A 26,893-nucleotide genomic window follows, 5' to 3' on the forward strand; every position below is an offset into this window, starting at 1 on the left:
ATCACTGGGTCATTTAAAGACTTACAGGAACTGGTACATGTGAAAATATTTTGCAAATATAAATTAAAACAAAAAAAATGAGGAGATATTTATCTTCCTTAAGGGTAAGAAAAATCTACTTAAGTTTTTCTATCTAAGGAAGAATCTATGAAGGAAAGTATTTCTAGATTTGACTACAAGTTTTAGCAAAATGACTTCATTTAAAAACCACCATGAATGGGCCACCTGGGTGGTACAGTCAGTCAAGCATCGGACTCTTGGTTTCAGTTCAGGTCATGATCTCAGGGTCATGAGATCCAGCCCCATGTTGGGCTCCACGCTCAGCACAGAGTCTGCTTGAGGTTCTCTTTCCCTCTGCCCCTCCTGCTAGTGCTGTCTCTCTCCCTCTAAAATAAGTAAATAAAATAGAAAAAAAAAAAAAACGCAAAACTCACCATAAATGAAGTTAAAAAAAACCCAAATGACAAAAATAGGAACTGAGAATTGTAATATAGCTTCCATGCAAATGTTAAGCATTTTTAATGTATATTTAAAATATTTAGAAAATAAGAGGAAGAATATACCCCTTTAAATAATGTACAAAAACATTTAGAGAATTAATTTTAAGGAATTAGAAAGGCACACACACAAAATATTATATAAAAGGCTGTTAAAATTGCAGTACTGTTTATAACAGAAAAAAATGAGAAATAATACAAATATTATAATGATTTCCTTAAATATATTGTGAAATATTTTAAAATACTGTGCAGTCATTTAAAGCAGGATTTAGAAAATAATTTAGTAATTTGGTAATATGATCACTATATATTATAAAGTTGTGAAAGATTGTGAAACAGTCTGGCCCAAATTGTATGTGTATATCTGTGCACCAACAAAAAAAGATCAAAGGATGGTGAGTATACAAGTTGAAATGTGATTAGTGATCATCTCCGGTGGGTGAAATTGTGGACAATTTTTATTTTTTTCAAATTTTCTTTTGTACTTAGAATTTACTATTTTATAATAATTTTGTTTTTAAATTGTGCTTAATTTTGAATGGATAACACATTAATAGATAGGCATGGTACAAAAACTAAAAGATACAAAAGAGCTCACATGAAAATCAAGTCTCCCTCTACCCTTGTTCCCAAGTTATCCAGTTCCCTTCTAGGAATTCAGCAATTATTACATATTCATGTATACCTCCAGAGGAAATCTAAGAATATAACCAAATATGCGAATGTTAGTGGACTATAAAATATACTGTCCTACATTAGTACTTTATGATATACTTTGAAGATGCTACCATACCAGTAAAGATTGCTCATTCTATTAAATGAGCATGTAATATACCTGGTGTGCATATTAGTTATTAACCGTAACTTGTTTAACTAATCTTTTATTGATGTTTATTAGGCTTTTTCATTTATATTTTATTTTATTACATTTTGTTTTATTTTATTGGCACATATGTATATATGATCAGAAGAATCAGCCACTTTGGAAGAACCTCAAACATAATAAAATGTAAAAGCCAGCAAGATGTTCGGAATGCTACTTATTACTGTTTTTTGATTATTTGTATTAGAGCTATACATCCACTAGATTTAAAGCAGCTGACCGAAACAAAAGGTAAAGACAATTTACACCTCAATCTTCAGCAATTCTTTTTGTGCTGGAAAAATAGTAGGTGATATTTTTAAATATATATTTTGAATAAATACAGATGAATGGAGATAAGACACTTAAGCTATTTAGACTCTAGCTACAAAAAGGATATCATGGGTGTAATGCATCACTAATGGCATTAGGAGGACTCTGGAATGATGTTCTGAGGCAGATGATAAAAATCAAGGAATGAAGGAGAGCACTTACTGTGATGAGCACTGGGTATTATATGTAAGTGATAAATCACTAGATTCTACACCTGAAACTAATGTTACATTGTATGTTAACTAACTAGAATTTAAATATATACTTGAAAAAAAAATCAAGGAATGAATGGTCTCCAAACAAAAAAGTTAGAGGAATACTCTAAACATTCATTTCTTATTTTGGAAAGGAAGCCATGCACTGAGATTTGAGGGTTTCAACAATGGGAGAAAATAAATCAACAAAGCAGAGATTCAATTTAAGAAACTAGATAAAATTTCACGGAAATTCTCAAACAGAAGAACACGGTGGACAGCAGAGTTGGGTGATTTCCTAGGATACGTATTTATAAAACACATTCAAAGGGAAAAAATATATGTGTAAGTAAGGTTGAGGCTTTGTTGGCAGATTCCAAAATTTGTAAATGTAACAAATGAGCCAAAGTTTGGAATGATAATAGTCAACATTTGGAGTGGTGCTCTAGCTCATAATGATATCTTCAGAGACTATACTTTCTTTCTCTTCTTCTAGTAGCCAGATCCTGCCCTTTTGGCCCCAAAGGTGGATATATGATCCAAATGAAACAATCAGCATCCTTCCTCAATGTTTTTCAATCTGGAGTTGAGGAGGCTGTCCAGCCGTGGGGTAAGAACTCAAGAGTTGCTGCTAATCGTGTTTTCCAGTCCGTGAAGAAAGCCCGCATGTTACAATAGATAATCGTTCCCATTCCAGGAACGAAGATGAAATTGTTAGATTTCTACTACTTGCAGCTAAAAGACTCAGGACTCAGGAATCATAGTATATTTACTTTGTAAAACCAAGAATGAATAATAACCGCTGCTTTTGAAGCATTCAAAATTTGTCATGGATAAAATCCAATATATCATGACATTTCCAGTGTAAGATAGCTATCAAGTACTTAGGTGAGTGAAAAAAAATTTTTTTCTTTCTGGTTTTATTATTGAGTCTTTCTTTTACTAGAAATAACCTAAGCTTTCCTGGTCATTAATTGTTCGTCTCTATGATACAAAGATACTATTTTGAAAGTAATTTATAAAAATGCGAAGTGAATTTTATCCTTTAGGGAACTGAAAGATTCATATAGGTTCTCTGAAAACAATAAAAATTTGAGAAAAGTAAGATATGAGGAAAGACTACTTTGAATGTAATCTCTGACTCCTTTATTGTTCTTATATATTCAATATAACTAAATTCCCCAAATATCACTGATGTCTCTGTACTGGGCACTTCCCTGTATCACATATGGCTTTAAAGGTTTAATCCCTCTCTGCCTTTATTTTTAGAGAAAGGGCATCCTAAAAATCTGAGAACGTAGGGTCTGTTAATACTGCTACTCTCCTATAGTTTGCTGAATTTCCTAAATCGGATAGAAAGACAATGACACTAAAGCTTATCCAGATGTGGTTTTATAATGATGTCACTGGGCTTTACTCCATAATCGAGGACCCTAAAAATGTACAATATTAGGCTTAGTATTTGCAATAAGGTTAATGGAAATCTGCACCAAGGGTAAATTCTTTAGCAGACTGTGTCATCAGGAAATATTTAAACACCATTTAAAAGGATTTAAAATAAGTAGATTTGATTTTACACTGACTAATGCACAGAAATATAATACAATAGAGCTGTTAACAAATAAACATAATATTTTCTCTCCTCTTTTGCTCATCCTTTGCCATCTGTATTGCTAAGTCCAATTAGCTTCTTGCATTTAAAGTTCTTACTTGCTTTTTCACCTACGAATGGAGACAACAGCTGTGTAGGTTCAGCTATGACTGTTTCGGATGCATGCCATTACTACAATTATTTATTTTCCAAAACACTGATTCGTTCATGCTCTATCATTACTGTAAATCCTTCACTGGTCCTCCAGTGCCTCAGAACAGAGACATCTCAACATACCTATAGCACCTTTGATAATTTGACTCTCACCTAGGCTTTCACCACTCCTGTCCATCCACCCAGGGCACTCAGTCATACCAAGCTAGGCCCTATTTAATTTTTGTGAAACACACATAAACAGTGCTGTGCCAAGGACTATTCTACCCTGGTCCTTAGGCTTGCCTGACTCCCAGTTCTGAAACTCTCCTCGAAAGCCTGCAAAAAGTCGTTTCCTCTGGTGATACTTTATCCTCCTGATTACCTCTCCCTTTGTTCTCACATCTGTCAGAGAACTCACCACTGGCTGGACAGCATGACATTTAGTTGTGTCTATTTCTGTCTAAGCAATTGAACTGGGAACAATTTGAGGAAACATGAAAATGTCTTAATCAGTAATGTAACTTCCAACCTTGCACGTAGTAGATGCTCAACAAGTAGTTTCTAAATTAAATAAGCTATGTAGTTGAGTGCCATGTCTGAAGGGGATTCTTTGCATTTAGAATCTTTGTCATGATGTAACAATAATTTGATCATGTCTACAATTAATAACACATGTTTGTTGATCATTTACTATGTTCTGAAAGAGTTATGAGCACCATACTAACCATTTTTTACATGCATTATCACATTTAATTCTCCCACTAGGAGCAAAGGTAGTACTGTTTCTGTTTTACCAGGAAACCAGGGCTTAGCACCTGCATGATTCTGCCTCTGAACCCTGCACAAATTCTTCCCTTTAAGTGTGAGTGGAACCTGGGACTATGATGAGATATCACTCCCATGGTTACCTTACCTTATATGGAAAAAAGAGATGACTCTGCTGTGGTATAAGCCCTTTAAAAGCAGAGTTTTCTCCAGCTGGTAGCAGAAAGTCAGAAAGATTCAAAGCATGAAGGGGAATTGATGCAAAGGAGTTTCTTGCTCTGGAAGTGGAGGGGGCCATGTGAGAGGCTCTTCAAGTTGAGCTGCCCCTGGCTGACAGCCAGCTGGGAGACAGAAATGTCAGCACTAGCACTGCAAAGAATCAAATTCTCCCAACAACCTGAATGAGCTTAGAAGTGTATGCTTTCTCAGAGCCTCCAGAGGAGAGTCTGAACTGTCCAATTTCTTGGTTTTGCCCTAATGAGACCCTAATTAATGACCCAGCCAAGCCTACGCAAACTTCTGACTTACAGAACTATGAGCAGGAGCATGGATGTTGTTTTAGGCTGCCTACTGGGAGACTGAGTCATGGCCTTTAGAATATGGGCAGAAGTAACATAGGTCACTTCCAGGCCTGGCCCATAAAAATCTCCAACTTACTATCCTTCATTCCCTTCCCTTACCTGGTACAGGAATGGAGATAAACTCCAGAGCCACCTGTGAGTCACATGTAAGAGATGGCAGACCTAAATGTGCCTGGGACCCTGAATGACTATGTACAGGAAGGAAGCTTTGCTGATCCAACTCTTCACTGGCACATGGCTGTTAACTGAATGACAAGTGAATTTCTAGGCTGTTTCTGCTAACAGAAACTAGTGTGTGTGTGTGTGTGTGTGTGTGTGTGTGTGTGTGTGTGTTCACATCATCTAGGTTATCCTAATGAATATACAGAATCTGAGAACTCAAGGAGAAGAATGAGTTATTCATGTAACTGGGGGACGAGAATTCCAGTCAGAAAAAAAACAGCAAGTTCAAAGGTCTGGACATAGGAAAAGGCTTATTGTATTTTGGGGAAAAAAATACAAAAAACAAAAAACAAAACAAGCACAAACAGAAAGAAAACCAGCACTGTAGAAATAAATGGGAGTAAGAGTAGGAGAGTAGGAGTAGGAGAATGGCATACAGCTAAGAAAGTAGATAGGAGTCAGAGAAGTGTTATAGGCCAACATAAGGAGTTTGAATTTTATTTTAAGATTGGATATGAGGGATGAAAAAGAAAAAGTAAAAGATTAAATCCAGGTTTTTATTTCTGGCAAAGGGGTGAATAGTGTTACTCTTCTCTGAGATGAGAAATTCAGGAAAAAAAAAACGATTTTATGGGAGGTAGCAGATATAATGAATTCAGTTTGGGGGACTTGGAGTAAAATGCCTGAAGCAGGAGTGTCCAATAGGCAGTTAGAAAATGTTTATAGCTTAGGAAAAAATGTCTGAACTGGAGATAAGGACTGAGTCATCACAGAAATATTGTATGGAATGTTCCAAGAAGAACCCCGAGATAAACTAACATTTGTGGGTAGAGGGAAAAGAAGAAGAGAAGACACATGAGATCTTGAGCAGTAACAGGAAAGTTGAGAAGGTGGAATATCCCAGACATTAAGGGAAGAAGCTCTGTGATGAAGAAATGACCGACAATCTGTCAAAGTGCCATGAACTACAGTGCTTTCACATGGTCCCTGAATTGGGGACCATAAGAACTTTGACAGCCTTGGTGAGAATGGTTTCAATTGAGTGGTCAAGTATTTATGAAGTTATTGGAGTTGTAGTGGGTTGAAATTTCCCCCCCAAGAAGTTGTTCAAATCCTAACCCCTGTTATCTGTGAATGTGACCTTATTTGGAAATAGGGTTTTTGCAGACATGATCAAGTTAAGATGAGATCATACTGAATTAGGGTGGGCTCTAAATCCAATATGATTGGTGTTTTTACAGGATGAGAGAAATCTGGACACAGGGAGAACGGTGCATATGACAGAAGCAGAAACTGGAGTGACGCAGCTGAAAGTGAAGGAATGCTCCAGACTGCCAGTAACCATGACAAGTTGGGGTAGGGAAGGAAGGGTGCCCCTCTACAGTTTTTAGAGGGAGCATTAGCTCTAGTGACACCTTGACTTAGGACTTCTAGTCTCTAGACTATGAGAGAATAAGTTTCTGTTGTTTTAGGCGCCCAATTTGTATGGAGTTTTTTGTTTGTTTGGTTGTTTTTTTTTTAGGGAAGCTCCAGCAAATGCACAGGAGGTAAGGAGGCCAAGCAAGTGAGCCAGTGGAGGTAAGGACTGTGGCTGTGAATGTGAGAAAGACCAAGTTGGGAAGGTTGGGAACAGGAGTGGAAGATAGAACTCAGAACCAGGACATGTTTTCTCCTTGTTTGTCTTTTTTCTTCTTCTCCACATAAGAGATATGAGCCTCTAGAAATGCTGATGGAAAAAGCTAATATAGGTAGGATAAAGAAAAGTCAGGCTAACTGATAGAGAAGTACTCATGAAGGTAGAAGAAGATCCATGGGGGCAGAGGGGCTTACCCCTCTGCAGGAGAATAGACACTTCTTTGTTTCCTAAAAGAAGGGGAACACTTATTCTGGTGTAGAAAAGCTAATAGGTTCTGTGACAGCAAGCAGAGGAATCCCATTTAAGAGCTTCAGTTTGAGATGGAAAGCAAAGTATTCTGCTAAGATTCAGGGAGGCCAGGGTTTGAAGAAATGTGATCAATGACTGAAGAGCCCATAATGGAGAATGTAAGGCAAAGCACAGTGGGGAAACAAAGATCCAGAGGAAGCATTTAGGAGCTTATCAGTGACTGGAGAACATTGGATATTAGATTGGAACCAATCTGGATGCTTATTAGATTTCCTTCAGCAGAGCTCAGGACCCCCACGTTGAGGTGTAAGGAACACAATTAGATTGATCTAGATTTGGTGGGTTACCACTTGCATATGTTGCAATAACAACATGGCAAGAAAGTCAAGAAAATTGAAAAGAAAATATTTCAAGTTATGGAGTTACCTTAGAAGGCAAGGAAAAACAGGGTCTAATAGATGGGGAGAGCAGGAGAGGTTAAGAAACTGAAAGTTTCAAAGAAGAATACAAACATTTTTAGTGTGAGTAAATGAGTGGAGGAGCTGGAAAATGGGCGTTTGTTTTTGGATAGTGGCATATTTGAACCTAATATGTTAGACATGGAGCATTTCTAAGTGATGGCAAGGTCCAGGATATTGAATAGAGGGCAAGTAACTTAACAGTACAGTTGAGTTTAGAGATGAGAAGATAAAAGATATGGGAGGCCGACCTGTCTAATGGATTGTTCCTGTGACAGATGGATGAAGCAACACAGGATCCTCACACACCTGGGGTAAAGAAAGAAGAAGTGGGCAAATATATTAAGTGCTCAAGCCTTTACTGAATTGGGAAACAGAAGTAGGATGTTAGCAAAGATGAGCAAAACAGAGAAAAGAATTTCTTTTAGCCAAAGAGCATGGATCTTATAGGATCGGTAAGTACTAAAGGAAGGTAAAAAGTCATCATCTGGAATGAAGTATGGTAGAAGAAAGTCAGAAGTTGTTGACCCCATCCTCTTGATTTCTGAATTACACAGACATCAGGGAATGATCTAAATCCACTTAAAATGACTGAAGAAGAAATTGCTACCCTCAGGAGAGACTCAGTTTTCATTTATTTCAAGAAGACTAAGCACTATAAGATGAATAGTATGAGGCCTTCTCTAACCACTCCGCACTGAACTATAGGCTCCATGACGGCAGACCCTTTGCACCTTGTGTTTCCCATTGGCTTTTCAAGGCTCAGAATATCTTGAGTATCTACTTTGTAGACACCCAATAATATTCATTGAATGAATGAGTCATTCCAGATACTTGTGATTGTCTCTTTCTAAATTGTATTATTTTCACGGGATGTATCCATTTTTAAACTGATTCTGATTAGAAGCCTATCTTCTCTGATATTTTTTAGGTCTTTGAAGGAAGTCAGGATGTTACTAAGCACAGAATCAAATACATAGAGTTAGTCATAGGTTGAACTGTGTCTTCCCACCCCCCACCCCACACTGCCAAATTCATATGTTGAAATTTTAGCCCCCAGTACCTCAGAATATGACCTTATTTGGAAGTAGTTCTGCTGTAGCAGTAACAAGTTAAGATGACACCCTAATCCAATATGACTTGTGTCTTTATAAAAAGGGGAAATTTGGCATAGGCAGGTACACAAGGAGAAGACCATGTGAAGATGAAGGCAGTGATCAGGACAAAGCATCTACAGGTCAAAGAATGCCAATGATTGCCAGCAAACCACCAGAGACCAGGAGAGTGGCACAGAACAGCTTCTCCCTCCTGGCCCTCAGAAGGAGCTAACCCTGTCGACAAGTTGATCTGGGACTTCTAGCCTCTGGAACTGTGAGACAATACATTTCTGTTGTTTAACCCACTCAGTGATACTTTGTCATGGCAGCCCTAGCAAACGTATACAAGAAGTTTAACCAAAAAAAAAAAAAAAAAAAAAAAAGCTACATATTGGATAATTACATGAAAATTTCCAAGAAGCTACAGGAACAGCCTACCTCATTAAAACTGCTTACCACATTTAGCATATTAATTACTTCTGAATTATGCATCGGTGTTTGTTGTCATTTACTTTAAAATATTAGTTTACTGACTCCCAGTGTTTCTTCAATTTAATCCAATTCATTTCAACTCAATTCAATAAGAGTTCATTAGATGCCAATTGGGTCTTTATTTCTATGATACATACTATAGAGATTATGAAAATAAATAAACACATGATAACTGTACTCAATGAACCTACATTTTGGTTTTGGATCAAGATTTATCCCCTTTAAGTTTCTGTTACAAGATAGAAGATATTTAAGTGACAAATTTGTAGTAAAATTATATGAAAGATTCTGTGAATCAAAGGAAAATGTGTGAATTGGGGTAGATCATCAAACACATTGTGTGATGCTTTAATGGCAGTAGATAATTCTAGGGGTGATGAGAAGACTGTCATTGACACTGGCCAGAAGAGGTAAGTAAGGGATCGACTGATTAAATATCAGGGTAAAGACTAGAAAGAAGTCAAAGCTAAGTATTAATAGGTGATAGAGTCTTAAAATATGCATCCTTTATACAGACTTTTTACATATATATTAAAATTGTGAAAAAATACTACAAAAATTCTCCTTTTAATATCTAAACTGCAGAGAACTTGAAAGATGAAAAGACTCCCCTTAAGGAAAAGAAAACACTTAAATCCCATGACTGAAAGACAACCACTATTAACAATTAGATGTACATAAACACACATATGTATATATACACACATGTATTTTACTAAAATAGACTCATGCGTTACATGCTGTTGATGAAAATGTGTTTTTAACATCCTTCTGCATTATTCAATATTCTTCTACTGCTTCATAAGCTATATGGCCATACAATATTCCATTAGTGGACATTCAGAAATTATTTTGCTGGTGTACACAGGCCAGTGATTTCATGTGCTAACTTTTAATTTCATAGATGAAGACTTTCTATAATTATTTCTTACTTTTGGACTTAGAGAAAGATGTAGATATTTCATTCTTTAAGTATTCCAATGGCTTTCTTTTTTTTTGCATTAAATGAATTTCTTTTTTTTTTTGTTTTTTTATTTTTATTTTTTTATTATGTTCAGTTAGCCAACATACAGTACATCATTAGTTTTTGAGGTAGTGTTCAACGATGCATTAGTTGCCTATAACACCCAGTGCTCATCACAATATATGCCCTCCTTAATGCCCATCACCCAGCTACTCCATCTTCCCACCCCCCCCCTCCTCTGAAAACCTACAATGGCTTTCTAGAAGGTCAGAAAACAACAACTGACAGTGTTATAGCAACTATCCAGAGTCGGAGGATTCAGGGTATAGGAAGAGGAACACAAAAGACTGTATCACTGATTCACTGTCTCTACCTACATTTCCAAAGGAAGCCAGTGACAAAAGAAAACATACTATTTGCTTCCATTCATATTAAGTAAAATAAAATAGCAAACAAATCTATGCTAAGAGGAAAGCATCACCTGAGTCAGAAGATAAGACTTGAGGGCAAAAATGGGGTGCTTCTAGAGAGTTAACAGTGTCTATTTCTTGGTTTGGTGCTGGCTCCACAGATGTGTTCACATTGTGAATATTCATCAAGCTGTCCGCTGAAGATATGTTTTATGTTTTTGATAAGAATTTATAATTCAATTAAGTTTTTAAAAATAAATTAAAAAATAATGGCAGTTGTCACTGTGCCTGGCATAGCAACAGTTAGCCTCTGTTTATAAACATCTCAATGGAAGGGCATATTCCATCACTGTTTTCCCCTTTGAACACCACTCCTTTTCTATTGGACGTTACTTCCCTCTCTCCCTCCGAAATCCCTTCAAATATAAAGCCCTTTCCTACTTATTTAAGAACATATTATTCATCACTTAGGTTAACAGATTACAGGAAATATTTGAGTATAGGCTTTAAAATATAAATTTAAACAAGTTTCAATTCTTCACATACTGGTACACTGTAGAAATATCTTAAAGTAAAAATGACACTTTGGTTGTAATGTTTACAACTAACCACAACTGATATTTCAACATCTGTATAAGTTATTTCATTTCACTTGGCCCTTTGTTACTAAGTTACCCTTTAAGAGTCAAGCATCCCCTGTTGATTGACCCAAGGATCTGGTATGTGGCCAGACCTTGAGCAACTCTCCTGGAGTCTTTGATCACAGAGTTAGTGATCTAGCCTCTTTTCATAAGTTAGGCTTTTTTTTTTTCCTTTTAGCCTCAAGGCTTCTTAGACTTTTTATAATTCAGTGCTGTATGTCTGTGACATAAAAAGGGCACAAAGTATGACTTAGTTTGTAATACAGAAGCACCATGACTCATAGATGAGATCATCGCCTTACCTGAAAACCCTCATACGCTCTGTCTTATTAATACTCGGCCTTATGGATTAGAACACAGGCATGTTAACAGTATCCCCTCAAAACTATTACTTTATGTAAAAGGAGTGATTTAGATGCACTGGTATTCAAAACTGTAAAATTCCAGATAATATCAAGGTTAAAGTGAAGTTTTATTTTGCTAAGAAAGGATCTTTTGTAAACCATCAGTGGGAATGAATATAATTTAGCTCAAATTTGTAGAGAATTGTTAAGTTTTCTTATAATGCTTGGTTAGAAGTACCTAACCTTTAAATGCTTTTTTATTGTGCCATAAGCAATACAGCTTCTTCTGCAATAAATTTCTCATCGTCATACTTAAGTGTTTGGAAGATTCAAAATGAACATTTCTATTTTGCTGTTTAAACATGGTTCTTTTTTGACCTTGGCAAATGAGACCAAAAAAACCTCCCAGTTTTTGCACTTTTAGTTGGTTAAAGATATAAATACTTACTATCTAACTGTTCCAGATATTCATCTGCTTTTCCTCTTTCCTTTCCTTCTCTCTCTGTCTCTGTTACATGTCCTCTCTCTCTCTCTCTCTCTCTCACACACACACACACACACACACACTCTTACATTGCTGTTATCCTTGCTTCTTTACTGCCTTAGCCTCAGTGATAGAAGCCCAGGTCCCGATTAGGCAGCAGTGGAAAGATACTTTCCCTCATGCTGGAAATCAGCCACTTGTACTCAATCATAAGACTATTATAGATTTATTAGATGATACACTTGAAAGCATACGTTTTATGGTTTGGTGTCAGATATATCTATGTCTACATTACAGAGTCCTTATCGACCTTTATTTACCCCTTTGGAGTTCTAGGAGTTATAAGCAGCAGTGGCTCAGGTAGGGTCACCAACAAGAATTTGTGTCATAAAAATAGAACTGTCCAAAGGGATCGCTAGTCTTTCTTTACCAGTTTGCACAGCTCACATAAACGCCCTTGTCACGCCCATAGTATATTTCTCCCCGTTCCCACCATCTTGCTATCCTTGTTTCCAAAAACTTTGTAGGCTTCTCTGAAACATCTCACAAACTTCTTAAAGATTGCCAGTTTCTGGTAGGGTGCTCATTTAAAATGAGAATGATCTGGTTGGCTACAGTTTGGATAGTCATCATCAATCAGGATGCTATCTAGCCTGAACTTTGAAACAATCCTGGTATGTTGAACGGTCTCACAAAAGGTTTCTTTTTTTCTACGTCTTTATGAACATGCTATATACGCCCATCTTAAGTGGCTCACAATAGCTCTGTTGGTGATATCAATATAGGTCTTTCAATCTTTCAATAATGTTTTTAATCATAAGCTTTAAAGCACAATTGTTTTTACCTCGAAATTCTTAAAAATCTGTTATGGGACAGAAATAAGAGATTAATGGAGATCTTGCAAAAAAAGATAAATGGCACCACCAGAATACCACAAAACTGGGGGAAAAATTAATTGAACCTATACTTTTGATAAATATTTATTTTTTGCAGAAGAAAAATGCATACTAGTTTAAGCTGTCATTATACTAACCTACATCCTATTTTTCATATTATTAGTAATACATAATGTGGTAGTTTATATTCAAAAATAAAACTAGAATGTATATACCTCATGTATTTATCCAGAAATACACCAAGGTTACTATGGTTACGAAAAATCCATTACCTTTGAATACAGAATGAAAAAGTTTGACTTAAAGTGTGTGCTATTTATTATAGCAAACATCAACAGCCTTCGGGAGGTTCTCTAACTGGATTCATTTTTCAGTGTCACAACTGACCCACCATACTACTAGCTTATGGCCTATGCAAGGCAAAAAATTTGAACTGTATGCATTTTTAAATATATTTTGTACTAACTCGAGGAGCAGCAATGCCTTTGACTTTTAATGCTTCATATTTAAGAGAAGGAAGAAAAAAAAATTCAAGCCACCGAGATGCTAAGTGCCTTCTGAATTGAAATGCATTTACTTTTACCTGTATCCACATGGCAGCAAGATCCATTTGCTACACATAACAGAAGAATGTTGGGATTCTGTGGGAACTTAAGAGGAAGCTACAAATAAATGGAGTAAGAGTGAGGAAAGAAAGGTTGACACTTCGAATATTTAGGAGGACACATTAAGCCAGATTATTTAAGGAAGTTTTTGATAGGGTAGAAGACAAGGAATTTTAAACATGCAGATGATTACAACCAGGGAAAACAGGGTATAAAACACAGTTCTTGAGGAAGTTTCAAAATTATTCCTCACCTATTAAATTTTTGCTCATCAAGGCTATGATCAGCTGAATCAAAGCACAACGTAAATCTCTAATAAACATGTAGGAAGTATGCCTTATACCTAGTAGTTAAACATGCAAACAAAAATAAAATAATATTTTTTGCTTGAAAAATTATCAAAGATTAAAGAATATAACATGGCCTGCTGACGAACTTTCCTGGGAAACAGCAAGAAAATGTGTATCAAATATTTCGGGAAGGTTCACTACTTTTGACTTAGCTGTTCCCCTTTTGGGAATCTAATAAACAAAGATTACAGACAACCATATTTATCACAACATATTTAAAAGAGAGATAAATTAGAAACTTGAACTCTTTCAAGTGGTTAAATACATTAATGTACATTTGGATGGGATGTGATGTTAGTATTAAAATATTTCAAAATATTTTCAGGAAAAATGCTTCATAAAGTGGGATACAGTCATAATAAGGAAATATGTGAGGATTCAACATCATACGTTATAGATCAACTTTGTTAACATGAATAAGGTACTAGAAGGAATTACATTTTACATAGAGTTTCTATAGGTATGGTGGGATTATCAGGTATTAGACATCTGGATCTTTTCAATTATTTTCAATAAGCATATACTGCTTTTATAATTGAAAAATATTATTAATTATTTCTCTAATCCATTAGACTGCATCTTCCATTTCTCTGTCTCCCTATGAATCGGCATTTCAGCACTGAAGAGACCCCATTCCAGTAGCCCTAAACTCTCACTATGACTGACAGCACTGGCCCTCACCAGGGGAAGTTCCCACTCTCAGCATGGAAAGGAGATCGGTTCACAAAGATCCTGACACAAAGACGAGCAACAAGTCCTAACGACGTCATGGACGCATCTGATGATGGAACGTGGTATGATGCAGTGTCTGAAGAGGCTAGAGCCTGTTCAAATGGCCAGGCTTTCTTCTATCAGCTTTCTCCTGGCTGACTTTAGATAAACAGCTTCCCTTTCTCCTTGTGCCTTCTCTGCAGTTCCTAGTAGACAGGTAGACTTTGAAGACCTAAATGACCTAAAACGAGTGCCTATTACAGATATAAAATCTTAGAGTTGAAAAGGATCCTAAAGGCTACTTTCTTCAATCCTCACATGATTTGAGACTCTATACAGAAGTGGGCATTCAGCCTAGGCTGATAGTAGAAAAAGCACTCCCTTTAGGGTGCTCTTATGGACTGAGCGGTGTTCCCCCACATTCGTATTTTGAGGCCCTAGCTCCCCATGTGACTATATTTGGAAATGGGACTTTTAAAGAGGTGATTAAGGTTAAGTGAGATCATAAGGGTGGGACCCTAATCCAACAGGACTGGTGACCGGGTAAGAAAGGGCTGTGCACACAGGAGAAAGACCTTGGGAGGACATGGTGAGAAGGCAGCTGTCTGACAGCCCAGGAGAGAGGCCTCGAGAGAAACCAAACCTGCCAACACCTTGATCTTGGACTTCTAGTCCCCAGAACTGTAAGAAATAAATTTCTGTTGTTTAAGCCGGCCAGTCTCTGGTATTTTGTTGTGGCAGCCCAAAAAAGAATAACATGGGTGCTCTGGGGTTTGCAATCAGGCTTTGGTCTCCCTGTCAGCATTGTTGGGAGGAAAAATAAAATCATATGTAATAATTTGTAATATTTATTTACGTAAATATGTAATGTTTACATATTATGTAACATTCACATGCGGTGTAAATATTTGCATATTTACACATATGTTTATGTGAATATGTTGATAATTTACATATTTACACAAAATATTTACACATTACGTGAATGTGTAATAATATATAATATTTATTTATGTAAAAAATAAGATAATATGTAATAATTTGAGTAGCAGAATGTGGAAAGAATGAAAGCATGGACTCTGGGGTCAGACAGGTCCATATTTGAAGTGGTTCCTCTGATATGGATTAGAATTTCTTTCTTTTTTTTTTTTATTTATTTGACAGAGATAGACACAGCCAGCGAGAGAGGGAACACAAGCAGGGGGAGTGGGAGAGGAAGAAGCAGGCTCATAGCGGAGGAGCCTGATGTGGGGCTTGATCCCATAACGCTGGGATCACGCCCTGAGCTGAAGGCAGACGCTTAACGACTGCGTCACCCAGGTGCCCCTGGATTAGAATTTCTTAACCTCTCTCGGCCTCGGTTTTACTAGCTCTCATGCTAGTTTAATCGTGCACAACTTTGAATCCCATCATAACATTTTTGGCTTCGTTTCTCTCCTTCGTGTTGCAGTCTCAATGGGCCTCATATCTTCTGCCGTTTGGGGATGAGAATGGCAAGAAATACAGTTGCTTACTAGGAGCCAAGAAGGCTATAGGAAAAAAGAATACTAGCTAGGATTTAATCTTTAAAAATCTACATAAAAAATGAAAACCATTAAAGAATCTATTATCTCTGTAGCTTGATGAGATGGTTGTGGGCACTTTAAAAATATTTCACGTCCTTTACAGTGTATTATATTTGGGGGACATCTATTGTACTAATCCACTCTGGTAACATTTGCCAAGAGTTTTCATTGCAGACACCAGAGTCACATGGTTTTGTTTATGATTCAATCAAACAATATACATAATTTGTATCATTTTGGAAGTAGCATTGGAAATCAATGTGAATTCTGGCCTCCTGTCTTCCCCACACTGCTCATCTTCTGGCTGTGCACAGTGTCACCTCAAATGGCATTCTGCACAGTTTGGAAATAGTCAAGGTTTACATTTTGAGACCTACTATCAACCACACAACTTCCCTATGGACTGGGCTAGTGCTCGTGTCTACCCATGGAAGGGATCTTTGTTTCTTTTTCTACCTTTCTTTTTTCTTTTCTCTGTCACTTTTTCTTTCCCACCCTACCCCTGCCCTCCACAATTTCCCCTTTGCTAGCTTCTTTTTCTGTTCCCAACAATCACCCAACTTCATCCATTCATTTATTCAAATGAATAAATATACCCACTCTGTGTTAAGTCCTGGAGATAAAGTAATGAACCAGACACTTACGGTCATGTCTTTATGAAGCTTAGTGTTCAGAAGGGCAAACTGACAAGTAAATAAGCAACTTTATTCAAAGACAGCACAAAAAAAAAAAAAAAAAAGAGGAGGCACACAGGTTTACAAGGAGCATACCTGCATCAGATCAACTCATACTTGGGATGTCAGAGAAGGCTTCTCAGAGAAAATGTCCGTACTGGGCCTAAAAATTGTGTTTTCCTATTACGCATGATGATATTTTTTGGTCCTACAAAAGTGTTTTCTATTAATTATTAATTCATGTGTATAGTTCATTCCAAGATATTTTTCATTTCTTTTGAAGTAATTTCTGTGGCCTATAATATTTAATTAAAATAATGCCTTCAGACATCATTAGGACAGGATTAATCTATTTTTAAAGTTTAAAACATGAACTCTGCATTCTACAAGAAATAAGAGTATTCTCTTTACTAAGTGCTAAGAACACATTAGGTATTTTAGCTCTAGTTTTCTTTAAAATCTTGAAAATTGTAGTTGTTCCCATTTTACAGATTCAGAAACTAAGTCTCAGAAGTGAAATAACTTGTTTTAAGACCGCATGCTCTTCCCCACAGCCAGAATGCTTGCATCCGTACTAAAATCCCACTCACGGCCTGTGTGACTTTGAAGACGTTCCTTAATCTTTCTCTGCCTCAATTTCCTCATTTGTAACCTGGGGGTAATAATAGTACCTACCTCCTAGAACATGTATTACAGAATTCCTTCCAACCTCAAGGAACAAAATATTAAAGTAATAGCTCTTGTCCCTTGAAGGTTCTCAGTCTGGAGAGGACACAAAAAACATAAACCCTGAGGATGCCACTGGGTAAATGCCACAGCCCTGTGCACAAATGCCTCATCCCTGCATCTGTGTGCGTCCCCCTGAAGCCACGAGCGCCAACACAGGAGGGCCAGGGTGCCACAGATTTCCTATTACAACCTTAGCACTTGGCATTAATGTGGAGGAGAGAATACATAAATAATTAATCCTGCCTCTGACTCTCCCTGGTTGTGACCTTTCGTGAAGAACGTCATATCTCCAGGCCTCAGTTTTTCATCAGTCAATATTTGACTCATGATGTCTTACCAGATAGTCACATATAGTTATAAAATACTATGCCATATATAACCACTAACATTACTACAGAAATATAAGCATGATCCAGATACCAGGCAACAAGACATAATGTAGGCTTCTTGCATTTTACAAGGTTTTCAGCAATTTACCTCATTTTATTCAAGTGTCATCACACATTGTAACACGATTTTGACTTATATACTATGTTTCTTCTCAAATGACCAAAATTCAGACTACACTGAGTCACGCATCTGAGTCTTAATATTATCCTGCATTAATGAAGACGTTAAAGTAGTTAACTCATGTGACAGTGGAATTTGTTTGAAATGACATTTACAACTGGGCATGATGAGTGTGGCTAGGGACCACACAAGGGGACCAAATAACAGGAGACAGATTAAGTACCCCAATTTTAAAGACCACATTTTCCGACAATTACAGACTACAGATATCTGAAATATACATAGTCTAACATAGACTAGAACTATTTACTGATACCTAGAAGTCTTACCTGTGGCTGTGTAGTTCTCTCCACTTCCCGAAAAGATTAGCATCCCATCCATATATAAAGAGTACTGAGTAATAATACCATTTGCTTTTTTGGGTGGATTCCAGGACAGCAACAAAGAATTAGGAAGAGATTTGGCTACCGGTGGCTGAACTTCCTGTGGGGCTGTGGGGGAAAAAAAAAAAAAAAGATTTATAGAGCCTAATTTTAGTTTACTTTTCTAATTCAAACTTTTCAGACCTAACCCAATAAATCATGAAATAAACCTGAAATGCCATGCATAGAATATTCCTGATTCGTGGGCAGCTTGTCAGTAATTGCTTTAGGAACAGTACTAAATAATTGTCCTGAATTTATGAGAATTTGCATTAATGATGGATGGGGCATATTATACCAGTTCATTTGACTGATGCTTGCATTACTTCATCAAGAGTATTATTAACCCATAATCTCCACTTGGGGCTGTGCCTGTTAAAGCAAATCAAACGGATGGAGTCCCTACCCTTGAGAAGCTTTTGATCTAAGGCGGGCAATGCTGGGGAGGGTGGTTCATAATAGAAACAAAAAAGCCTATGTGTTTCTATAGAAATAACCAGTAAGCACAGAATCAATGGAATTAATTATATATGAAAACAACATTGTGTATAAGTTTGTTTTTTTCAAATAAGGTTCCGTTCATTTTCTGTAATGGTGAATAAATCGGAATCACAGGAACTAAAAATTTTAAAATATTGACCCTAAATACATCTATGGTTTGGTACATTGGCAGTAACTTTTTAAAAAAGCTGGAAGTTGGGAATTCCTTAAATAATGAAGAGTGAACGGTGAACTGGACCAGTAGGAATCCCTCTGGGATACAGCTCTGAAGTAGGTTTGAAGGGTTCCAGGCAAAACCTGGACAGAGGGAGTAGGGGGTATAGAGAAAATAAGGACGCTCGTCCCATACTGAGGCTGGTGGAAGCATTTGTTAAAGGAGAGGACCATCATGTGGATCATGTGGCCCAGGGGAAGCAATGCCTCAGTAAGAGAAACAGTGCTTTTCTCCACAGGCTAGACCGAGAGAACCCTGAGAAAACATGGATGACGGGTCACTGATGGCGTGGTCCCGGTGAGGAGGCTGTTGTTGGGGCAAGGTCGCATGAAGGATATCACAGAGCCCTCTACCCTGTTTCATCACATGGGCCCTTGTCTTTCTTTTTTGTCTTCTGCACAAGGGGTACTTGCTCAAGGATTTGCAAGAGGGAAGGGGAAAAGAGGGAGTGAGGAAGGAGGATGGATGGATGTTGGGGGAGAGAGGCTGGCTGACTCTTCCCCTAAAGATCTAGCTTTGCAATCTCCTAAATAACTTGACAGCCAGACAGTAGAAGAAAGTGTAATTCTTCTCATCCAGGAGAGAGAAATATGAAGTAACAATGCTTCAACTGTTTGGAGGGCTGTTATTTCTTGAAGTGATGCGTTCTGATTCTTGAGCAAAGCTTTCACTTTGGAGCGCTAAAATATTTTCTCTTTCTCACTGCCTTCTTAACGTATGCTTTCTGAAACATTAATTTATGCCAACAGTTTGTAAGTTCCAAGTACAACAAAAGTGAGACTTCAGTCAGAAGGAACCGAGCAGTGATTAATAATGCCTCAACTGGCATTTGGAGGCTCCATCATACTGAAATAATTGTTGCCTGTGCTGGTGTTTAGCAGTTCAAAGAGACCATGGAAATCAACCGTTTGATTCTCAATTTCATACTGTGCCGTACAATCAATTCTTTTTAGTCAGACTGTCTCTAGATTTACTTCTGAGCCATAGTAAAATGAGGAAGCTTTCATTAATCTTTCAGATGCTTCATATTAATGACAAGGCTCTTGCATGAACAATGTAACAGCAATTAAAAAGCCCATTAATCTGCATTACAGCTATTAAAGATGCATGTCATTAAAGGGTATGGAGTTTGATTCATTTTCACACCCCCCCAAAAAATGGAGCAATTATGGCCTGGCAATGCACTTTGTCATCAAATTAGGTTGGGGTTTTCCAGCAAATGGCCTTGCAGCATTTAGCTCTTCTCCTATTTTATTATTCATAACTGAAATGTGGAAGTCAAGACCTTTGAAATTACTTTACCTTCTTGTGGAGTAGAGATGTTCAATGCCTGTGAGCTCTCGGTACAGCCAGCCAAAGTGCAAGCAGTTAGGGTTACTGCATAGTTTTTGAAGGGTAGCAAGCCTGTCAATATGCCTACAATAAAAGGGGGGAAAAGGAGGTTTGTATGTTTACTGTAAGCAGCTATAAAGAACAGTGTGTGTGTGTGTGTGTGTGTGTGTGTGTGTGTGTGTGAGAGAGAGAGAGAGAGAGAGAGAGAGAGAGAAAGAGAGAGATGTAGCAACACAGACATACACAAAAAATATGCCTCTTTAATTCATTTTCCTGCCTGTGTACTGATTACAGAATGGAGTGACGAGCAAAAAAAAAAAAAAATTGTGAGACCAACTTATTGTTAAAACAACTTGAAACAGCATTTTCCCAAATGTGCTCCTCAGAACATTAGTGCCCTGAGACTTTCCCCTATAAAAATGGGTTTCCATACATAGTTCGTGAAGCAGAGTGCTGTGGATCTGATCGTTAAGATGCATATTATCCCATTCTAGGATTCCAGACCTCCTGCAGAATAAAACTATTCAATTTCTCTAACCTAGCATTTTTCAGCCTTATTCAACAAGAGCCCTTTTTACATAGCATCTATTAACACACTTTAGGAAATGCTAATCCCAAGAGTGGCTTCATTACTTTAACGGTAGGATACACATATACAAACTATTTGTTCATGTTACAACTAACAAATATGCAAATCAACATAGTTGAACAATTAGCAAATTAGATAATTATGCTTTTGTGCTTTTACTTGCAAAATTATTAGTTTATTTAATTAAGACACCTGTCTTAAACAGAAGGGGTGCACATGGAAGTGTTGAATTAACCTGGTTTTGTGGTGAATACATAAGATTTGTTCAGCAATTAAAAGTACCTGTAGAAATGAAAGCACATTCTGTTTACTAATGTTCATAATCAAGGCAGAAGCTCTTTATTTACTTAATCCCAGGAATTAAAGAAGTATCAAAAATATAATTTGTGTATTTGCTCACCATTGTTTTTTACTGTGGACATTTTTCAGAGTTGTCTTTAATCCTAACCATATAGATCATCATCAGTCTTATAAAAAGATGGTCCCAGTCATGGTATACTCCTTCAATACCCTAGAGAATGTGTTGTTATTTAAATGTGCCGATATTGGTAACAGCTTGCATCTTTCAAACACAAAATTTAACATATATGTTTTCGTATTTCCTCTGCCTAATAGAAATTTTTTAAAAAATCAAAAGAGCAAAGAGCACGAGGAAGCAAAGACCAGAGCCATTGTCTACTTGGGCACCTCCCACATGTCCTCAATCCCCAGTGATGGCTTCGAGTCTTCATTCCAACAGCTCCCCAAGCATTGCCCTGGGCCCCTGAGCCCTCTCTGCTGCACATGGCACCATCACCTTAACTCATGGCCAAAGAAGACATTGTGCCAGTGACCTAATACACACACATGTATGACTCCCTCATGCCAAATTCAGCTCCCTCCAATCTCGAATCCACCTCATGTCCTAACGGGCTGCTCTTCGTTCCTGCGTGGTGACTGTTACTTCTTGAACTTCCTAGACCATGACCTGCATTCCAAGATCACTTTCTTTTAAGAAGTTATTTCTCCTTCCACTAGATGTCTTAAAAGAAAATGTTTATTGCCACCTACACATCCTCGTCATGTGGTGGTGAAGTGGTCAAGAGAATAGACTTAGGCCTGATCGCCTGGATCCAAGTGCCAGTTCTGCTACTGATTTGTTGTATGGATTTGGGCAAGTTGTTCAGACCCTGTGCCTTAGTTTCCTCATCTGTAAACAGGTAATAACAATATCTATCTCGAAGGAGAGGTCTCAGTTCTCATCTGTGAGTTGGGGACAATAGATAGTTACCTCATAGTGTTACTATCAAGATTAAAGGAGTTTAGGAGTCTAAAGTGCTCAACACAGAGCTGTGCAAGGAGAGAGCTCTAGCAGAGTCCATGCCAATCCAAGCTGTTACTACAGCAACTCAGTTTCCTGCCGACACTGGGCTACTACATCCTGATTTTTATCTTTTGAAGATCACTGGTAATTTCTAAATATCAGATCAAGTAATCCTTCCTCAAATCCTTGTCTTCCCTCTACTTACTGGACTTTGACTCCCTCAGCTCTCTCTGTGCCATTGAATTTCTGGAGTTGTTTTCCTCAGCTCCTGAGAGCTCCTTTCTTTCCTTGAACTGATTGGCTCATCTTCCCTTCAGAGTCTTTTAAATAGCTTTTGTTTTTACAAGGTAGTGTCTTCAGGCTTCTTTCTTCTTCTAAACACTGACCTCTGTGATTTGTAGCTCCATCTCTCCTTTGTAGCTACAGACTGCATATCTCTCCTGGCTCCGGTTCTGTCTCTCTCCCTGCAGGTCATATATCCCACCTGGATGTCCCACTAGCATTTCATTCTCAATATGCTCCAGTCCAGACCTCACAGCCTCAACTATTTCCTAAGCTTCGTTTTCCCATTTCTTGATGTTTCACCATAATCCCAAAAGTCCAGACTCAAAACTAAGGTAACCTCATGAGCTATGTTCTAGCCATTTTATCCTTTGAAAATATTTGATATTTGTCATGTCTTCTTATTGCCAATTTTAAATCTGCTGCAAGAGTCTTGCATGTCTGAATGAGTATACCGCCATACTAACAAGAAATGAAACAGCCTCTAGAGAGTGAGACTTTTAATCCTACAGCAAACAAGAAAAACATGTTGGGATATAAGATTAGCTTCCTTTGTTCATCACTTAAGCTATGTGACCTATGTGAAAAGCGTTGTCTCTTAGGGACGGTCATGATTTAGCTGGGGCACAGGAATACCATGTCCAAAGAGACACAATGGTTTAGATACATCCAGGTTGGTGCTCTGAAATCTTTAGCATGCAGATGCATATACAACCAGGTAATATTATCACTGAGAAACATCATAGAAGCAGTTTCATTATTTTATAGTTTTGAAGACTGGCCTTACAAAATACCTCATCCCGACACATTATTTCTTTCCAAATCATAGGGAAGTGCAATGGGAGAATTATGACTGTTACATCAACTTAGCAAGAAAGGTTTTATTGCAGACTTTAAGAAGGACCATGTCAAACCAGATACGGAATTCACGGTCACTGAATGGTCTTCAGCATTTTATTTAACCTTTCTTGCCTTTACTAAAGGAGTTACTTTGCATGCGTATGTGTATTATGAAATTCCTTTGCTAAGTTTCTCCCCCTTAAACCTTAAGAACCTTAAAAAACAGTAAATATTCTCAAAACTTGCTTTCTTCAGGTTTGTACTTTGGTAGAGAAGTTGACCAAATTGTATTTCATAAAAAAATTCTGAGATTCTTAAAGAAAGATGCTGGAGAGAAACTAGATCATCTTTTAGGCCATTCATCAAAGTGCTCACATTTCCCATTTCAAGGCAGGTGAAACAATAATAAATACTGAGAAATGAGAGCGGCAAAATAGAAAAAGAGAAAAAAAAAAGAAGCAAGCTGATGTTTTGGTTCTTGCCAACTTCAAATCACAGGTGGAAAGTTTTGGATGGTTTGTAAATCACACTTTTAAAAAATGTGCTGTACTTTCTGATGCCGAGGTGGTATTTCTTTCCTATTTCCACTGGGGAAATCGCTCATAATGTTTTGTCTCAAAGACAAAGTTTATCAAAACATGAGAATCATTTTTCCCTAAATATAGATCAGTATTACCCATTTCAATAAGAAGAGTAGTATAAAGATCCAGCATTTTCTTTTCTTTTTTTTTTTAAGATTTTATTTATTTATTTATTTATTTATTTATTTATTTGAGAGAGAGTGAAAGAGAGAGAGCAAGCAGGAGCTAGGGGAGGGGTGAGTATGCTGAGCAGGGCTTGATCCCAGGACCCCAGGATCATGACCTGAGCTGAAGGCAGATGCTTAACTGACTGAGCCACCAAGGCATCCAAAATTCAGCATTTTCTCTCCCCTTGTCAGGTTACAGTGAGTGGTTGGGAGATGGTTAGTCAACCAAGTCATCTTCTCCAATTCAGAACAAAGTCATCCTATTGCCTGGGACATGTGGTTTTACATCTTGTTTCTCAGTATGGAGAGTTTACGAGGATGGATTAAAGTTGATGGTTACAAGAAGTTCTCCTGTTACCAAAGAAAGAAAGTAAGTATACTTTCTTCGATACTAATTAAGGTAGCCTTTCTTGGATATATCCATAGTGATCAATGAGTGCCTGGCCTAATGGTCTTACTTGAAGTGTCAGAGTCTTACTTACATTTACAGTCTCCAGAAAAAGAAGGAAAACAAAGTAGTACTACTATGACAATATATCATCATCAAAATGTACTTATCATTTCTTCTCTATGCTTCTGGGAAAGATGCTATAGTGGTGCTATATTTGAATACGTCTGATCTTTACAAGGTTTCTCATCTAAGAAAATATTAGGAGCTTGAAGGCTCCTAATGATAACAGTAGTACATAGATTAATACATAAAGCAGAATGCTTGCATATGTGACAAGTGGAAAAGGGCATTTGTAAGATGTGGACTTCCTAGTCTAATGTGATAGGAGATCTAGATTTAATTAAAGACAAAGACAAAAAGGATAATCGTTGAAAGTACATTTCACTGTTATTAACAATATTACTGAAAAATACATAGTGGGACATATTTTCAAAGGAATCCCAGGCAGAAAAATACTGCATATATTCTGCGTCCATAGAAAACCCAATAAGAGAAAGTTGGGTAATCTCCCTTTATGACACCTGGGGTATTTAAAGAAGTATATCCTGACAGTGAGAAATTTTAAGATTGGCTGGGATATGAGTCTTTTTCTTTGAGAGACATCACAGAGGAGCCTTTTTTCCTTTGAATTTAAGACTGTCCCTATCTCTAGACCAGCCAGATGACCTCTCAAATTCCCTTTCAGCCACAAAACTCTGTGAAATCAGAAAATGGCCCCAGCCATGTCAGGAAACCTGCCAGTCCCTTTTGATAATGGAAGAGGATGAGCTGAAAAAACATTCAATAAGCATAAAGTAAGCATTATTGATGTCTTAAAAGTGTTAGTATCCCAAGAAACACAGGAGTGTTGGTAACCAGATTAAAATCATTGCCACCAGCAGGACCAGATCTCTCACTGCTAAGCGATAATGCATTTTGCATTAATGCTTAACATTGAGAAATCCTGACATGCCACACCAAGGGAGTTTGAAGTAAAGTAAGTATATTCCCTTTGAATTGCAGTCCTGTGGGCCTCTGTGCATGCAGAAAGCCCAAGCTGAAAGAATAGGGACAGGGACTTCATTTTCAGGAATAAAGCACATTGCAGTAGGAAGTTTCAGAGTCCTGGTGTATACGGCTCCAAACTCTGTGTCCTGAGGGTTTCCACCTAGCAGAGGACAAGAGTCTTGTCCTGGAGAACCTTGAAATTAAAAAGTCCCTCAAAATGATTTAGGGCACTCCTTGAATGCAAAGCAGATGTCCTTTTACTTCTTGACTTGTCCTATTTTCCAGCAGCTCTTACAATGATTTACCAAAGCTGGCACTCAATGCCTGACTGAAAAATGGAGACTTTTCTATCTGCTTCGTGTCACTGAGCTGTCTCCCTCACCATCAGAGACCCCCAATCCCATTCTACCCTTTCCGGGGAGTCCACAAAGTAACAGACATTGTTTCTTTTGACCGATGATGATGATTTCCAACACTTTCTTTCCTTTGCTCTAGCCTCAAGTTTCAAAGGAGCCAAAGAGAAATATTAGTAATTGGAGGCAGCCCGACTACCTAAAAGAAAATCATTGTGGAGTTGACACCAGCTGTGCAAGCTTTTGAGCCTCTAATAGAACTCTGTGTGCCGAGAAGCAGGAAGACAACAGAAGAGCCAGCTGTGACGTTGAAATTTTATGATTAACTCTTCTGACTGAAGGCAGACAGATATAAATGCTCTGCCTGGAAACTGAGCCTGAGACACAAAGCAAAATGGCATCCTTTTTAAAGCCAAACACATTTCGGAGAAGAAAAAAAGCCCGTTTCTATTTACATACTTGAGCAGACTCCTCCTCCCTCCCCCACCCCACCCCCAGCTGCCAACCTAGGTGTTTGGCCGGCATCCACTGTAATCTGTTCTCCTTCATTATGTTAATCTGTGGGCGGAAAGATTTCTGTCATCTTCGAGTCGCTTGTACAGCAATGGTAAACACCTTGGCCTGTCTGTAATTGGACAGGTGTCTGCATTGATGTCACCCAGCTTTTAATTCAATTAAAGAACTGGCTGCTCTGCTCTCATTACCCACTCATTTCTGTTGCACTTTTAGTCTGGCGGTGAAATCTGCACACAGCAATTGCCTACCCCGAGACCAAAGTCTGGGGTCCCTTCACAAAGATCATGCACGATATTTCAAATGGACTCGAACAATCCAAGAGTATTTTCGTGTTACCAAAGGCATTTGAAATAATATGCACACTCCCTCTTTCCCTGACTCTCTCTGTCTCCCTCC

At 37.7% G+C, this 26,893-nt stretch overlaps 1 protein-coding gene across 1 annotated transcript in view; it reads right to left on the minus strand.

Moving 5' to 3' along the window:
• Positions 1-26,893, minus strand: part of USH2A (usherin) — a 676,313-nt gene that overhangs the window by 349,472 nt on the left and 299,948 nt on the right. The window contains exons 31-32 of the mRNA XM_026517347.4: positions 20,399-20,512; positions 18,289-18,450 (exon numbers count right to left, since the gene is read on the minus strand). Coding sequence (XP_026373132.2) covers positions 18,289-18,450; positions 20,399-20,512 — 276 coding nt within the window. The remainder of the gene's footprint in view (positions 1-18,288; positions 18,451-20,398; positions 20,513-26,893) is intronic.

Source organism: Ursus arctos, unplaced genomic scaffold, assembly GCF_023065955.2.
Source record: "Ursus arctos isolate Adak ecotype North America unplaced genomic scaffold, UrsArc2.0 scaffold_2, whole genome shotgun sequence".
Lineage (NCBI taxonomy): Eukaryota > Metazoa > Chordata > Mammalia > Carnivora > Ursidae > Ursus > Ursus arctos.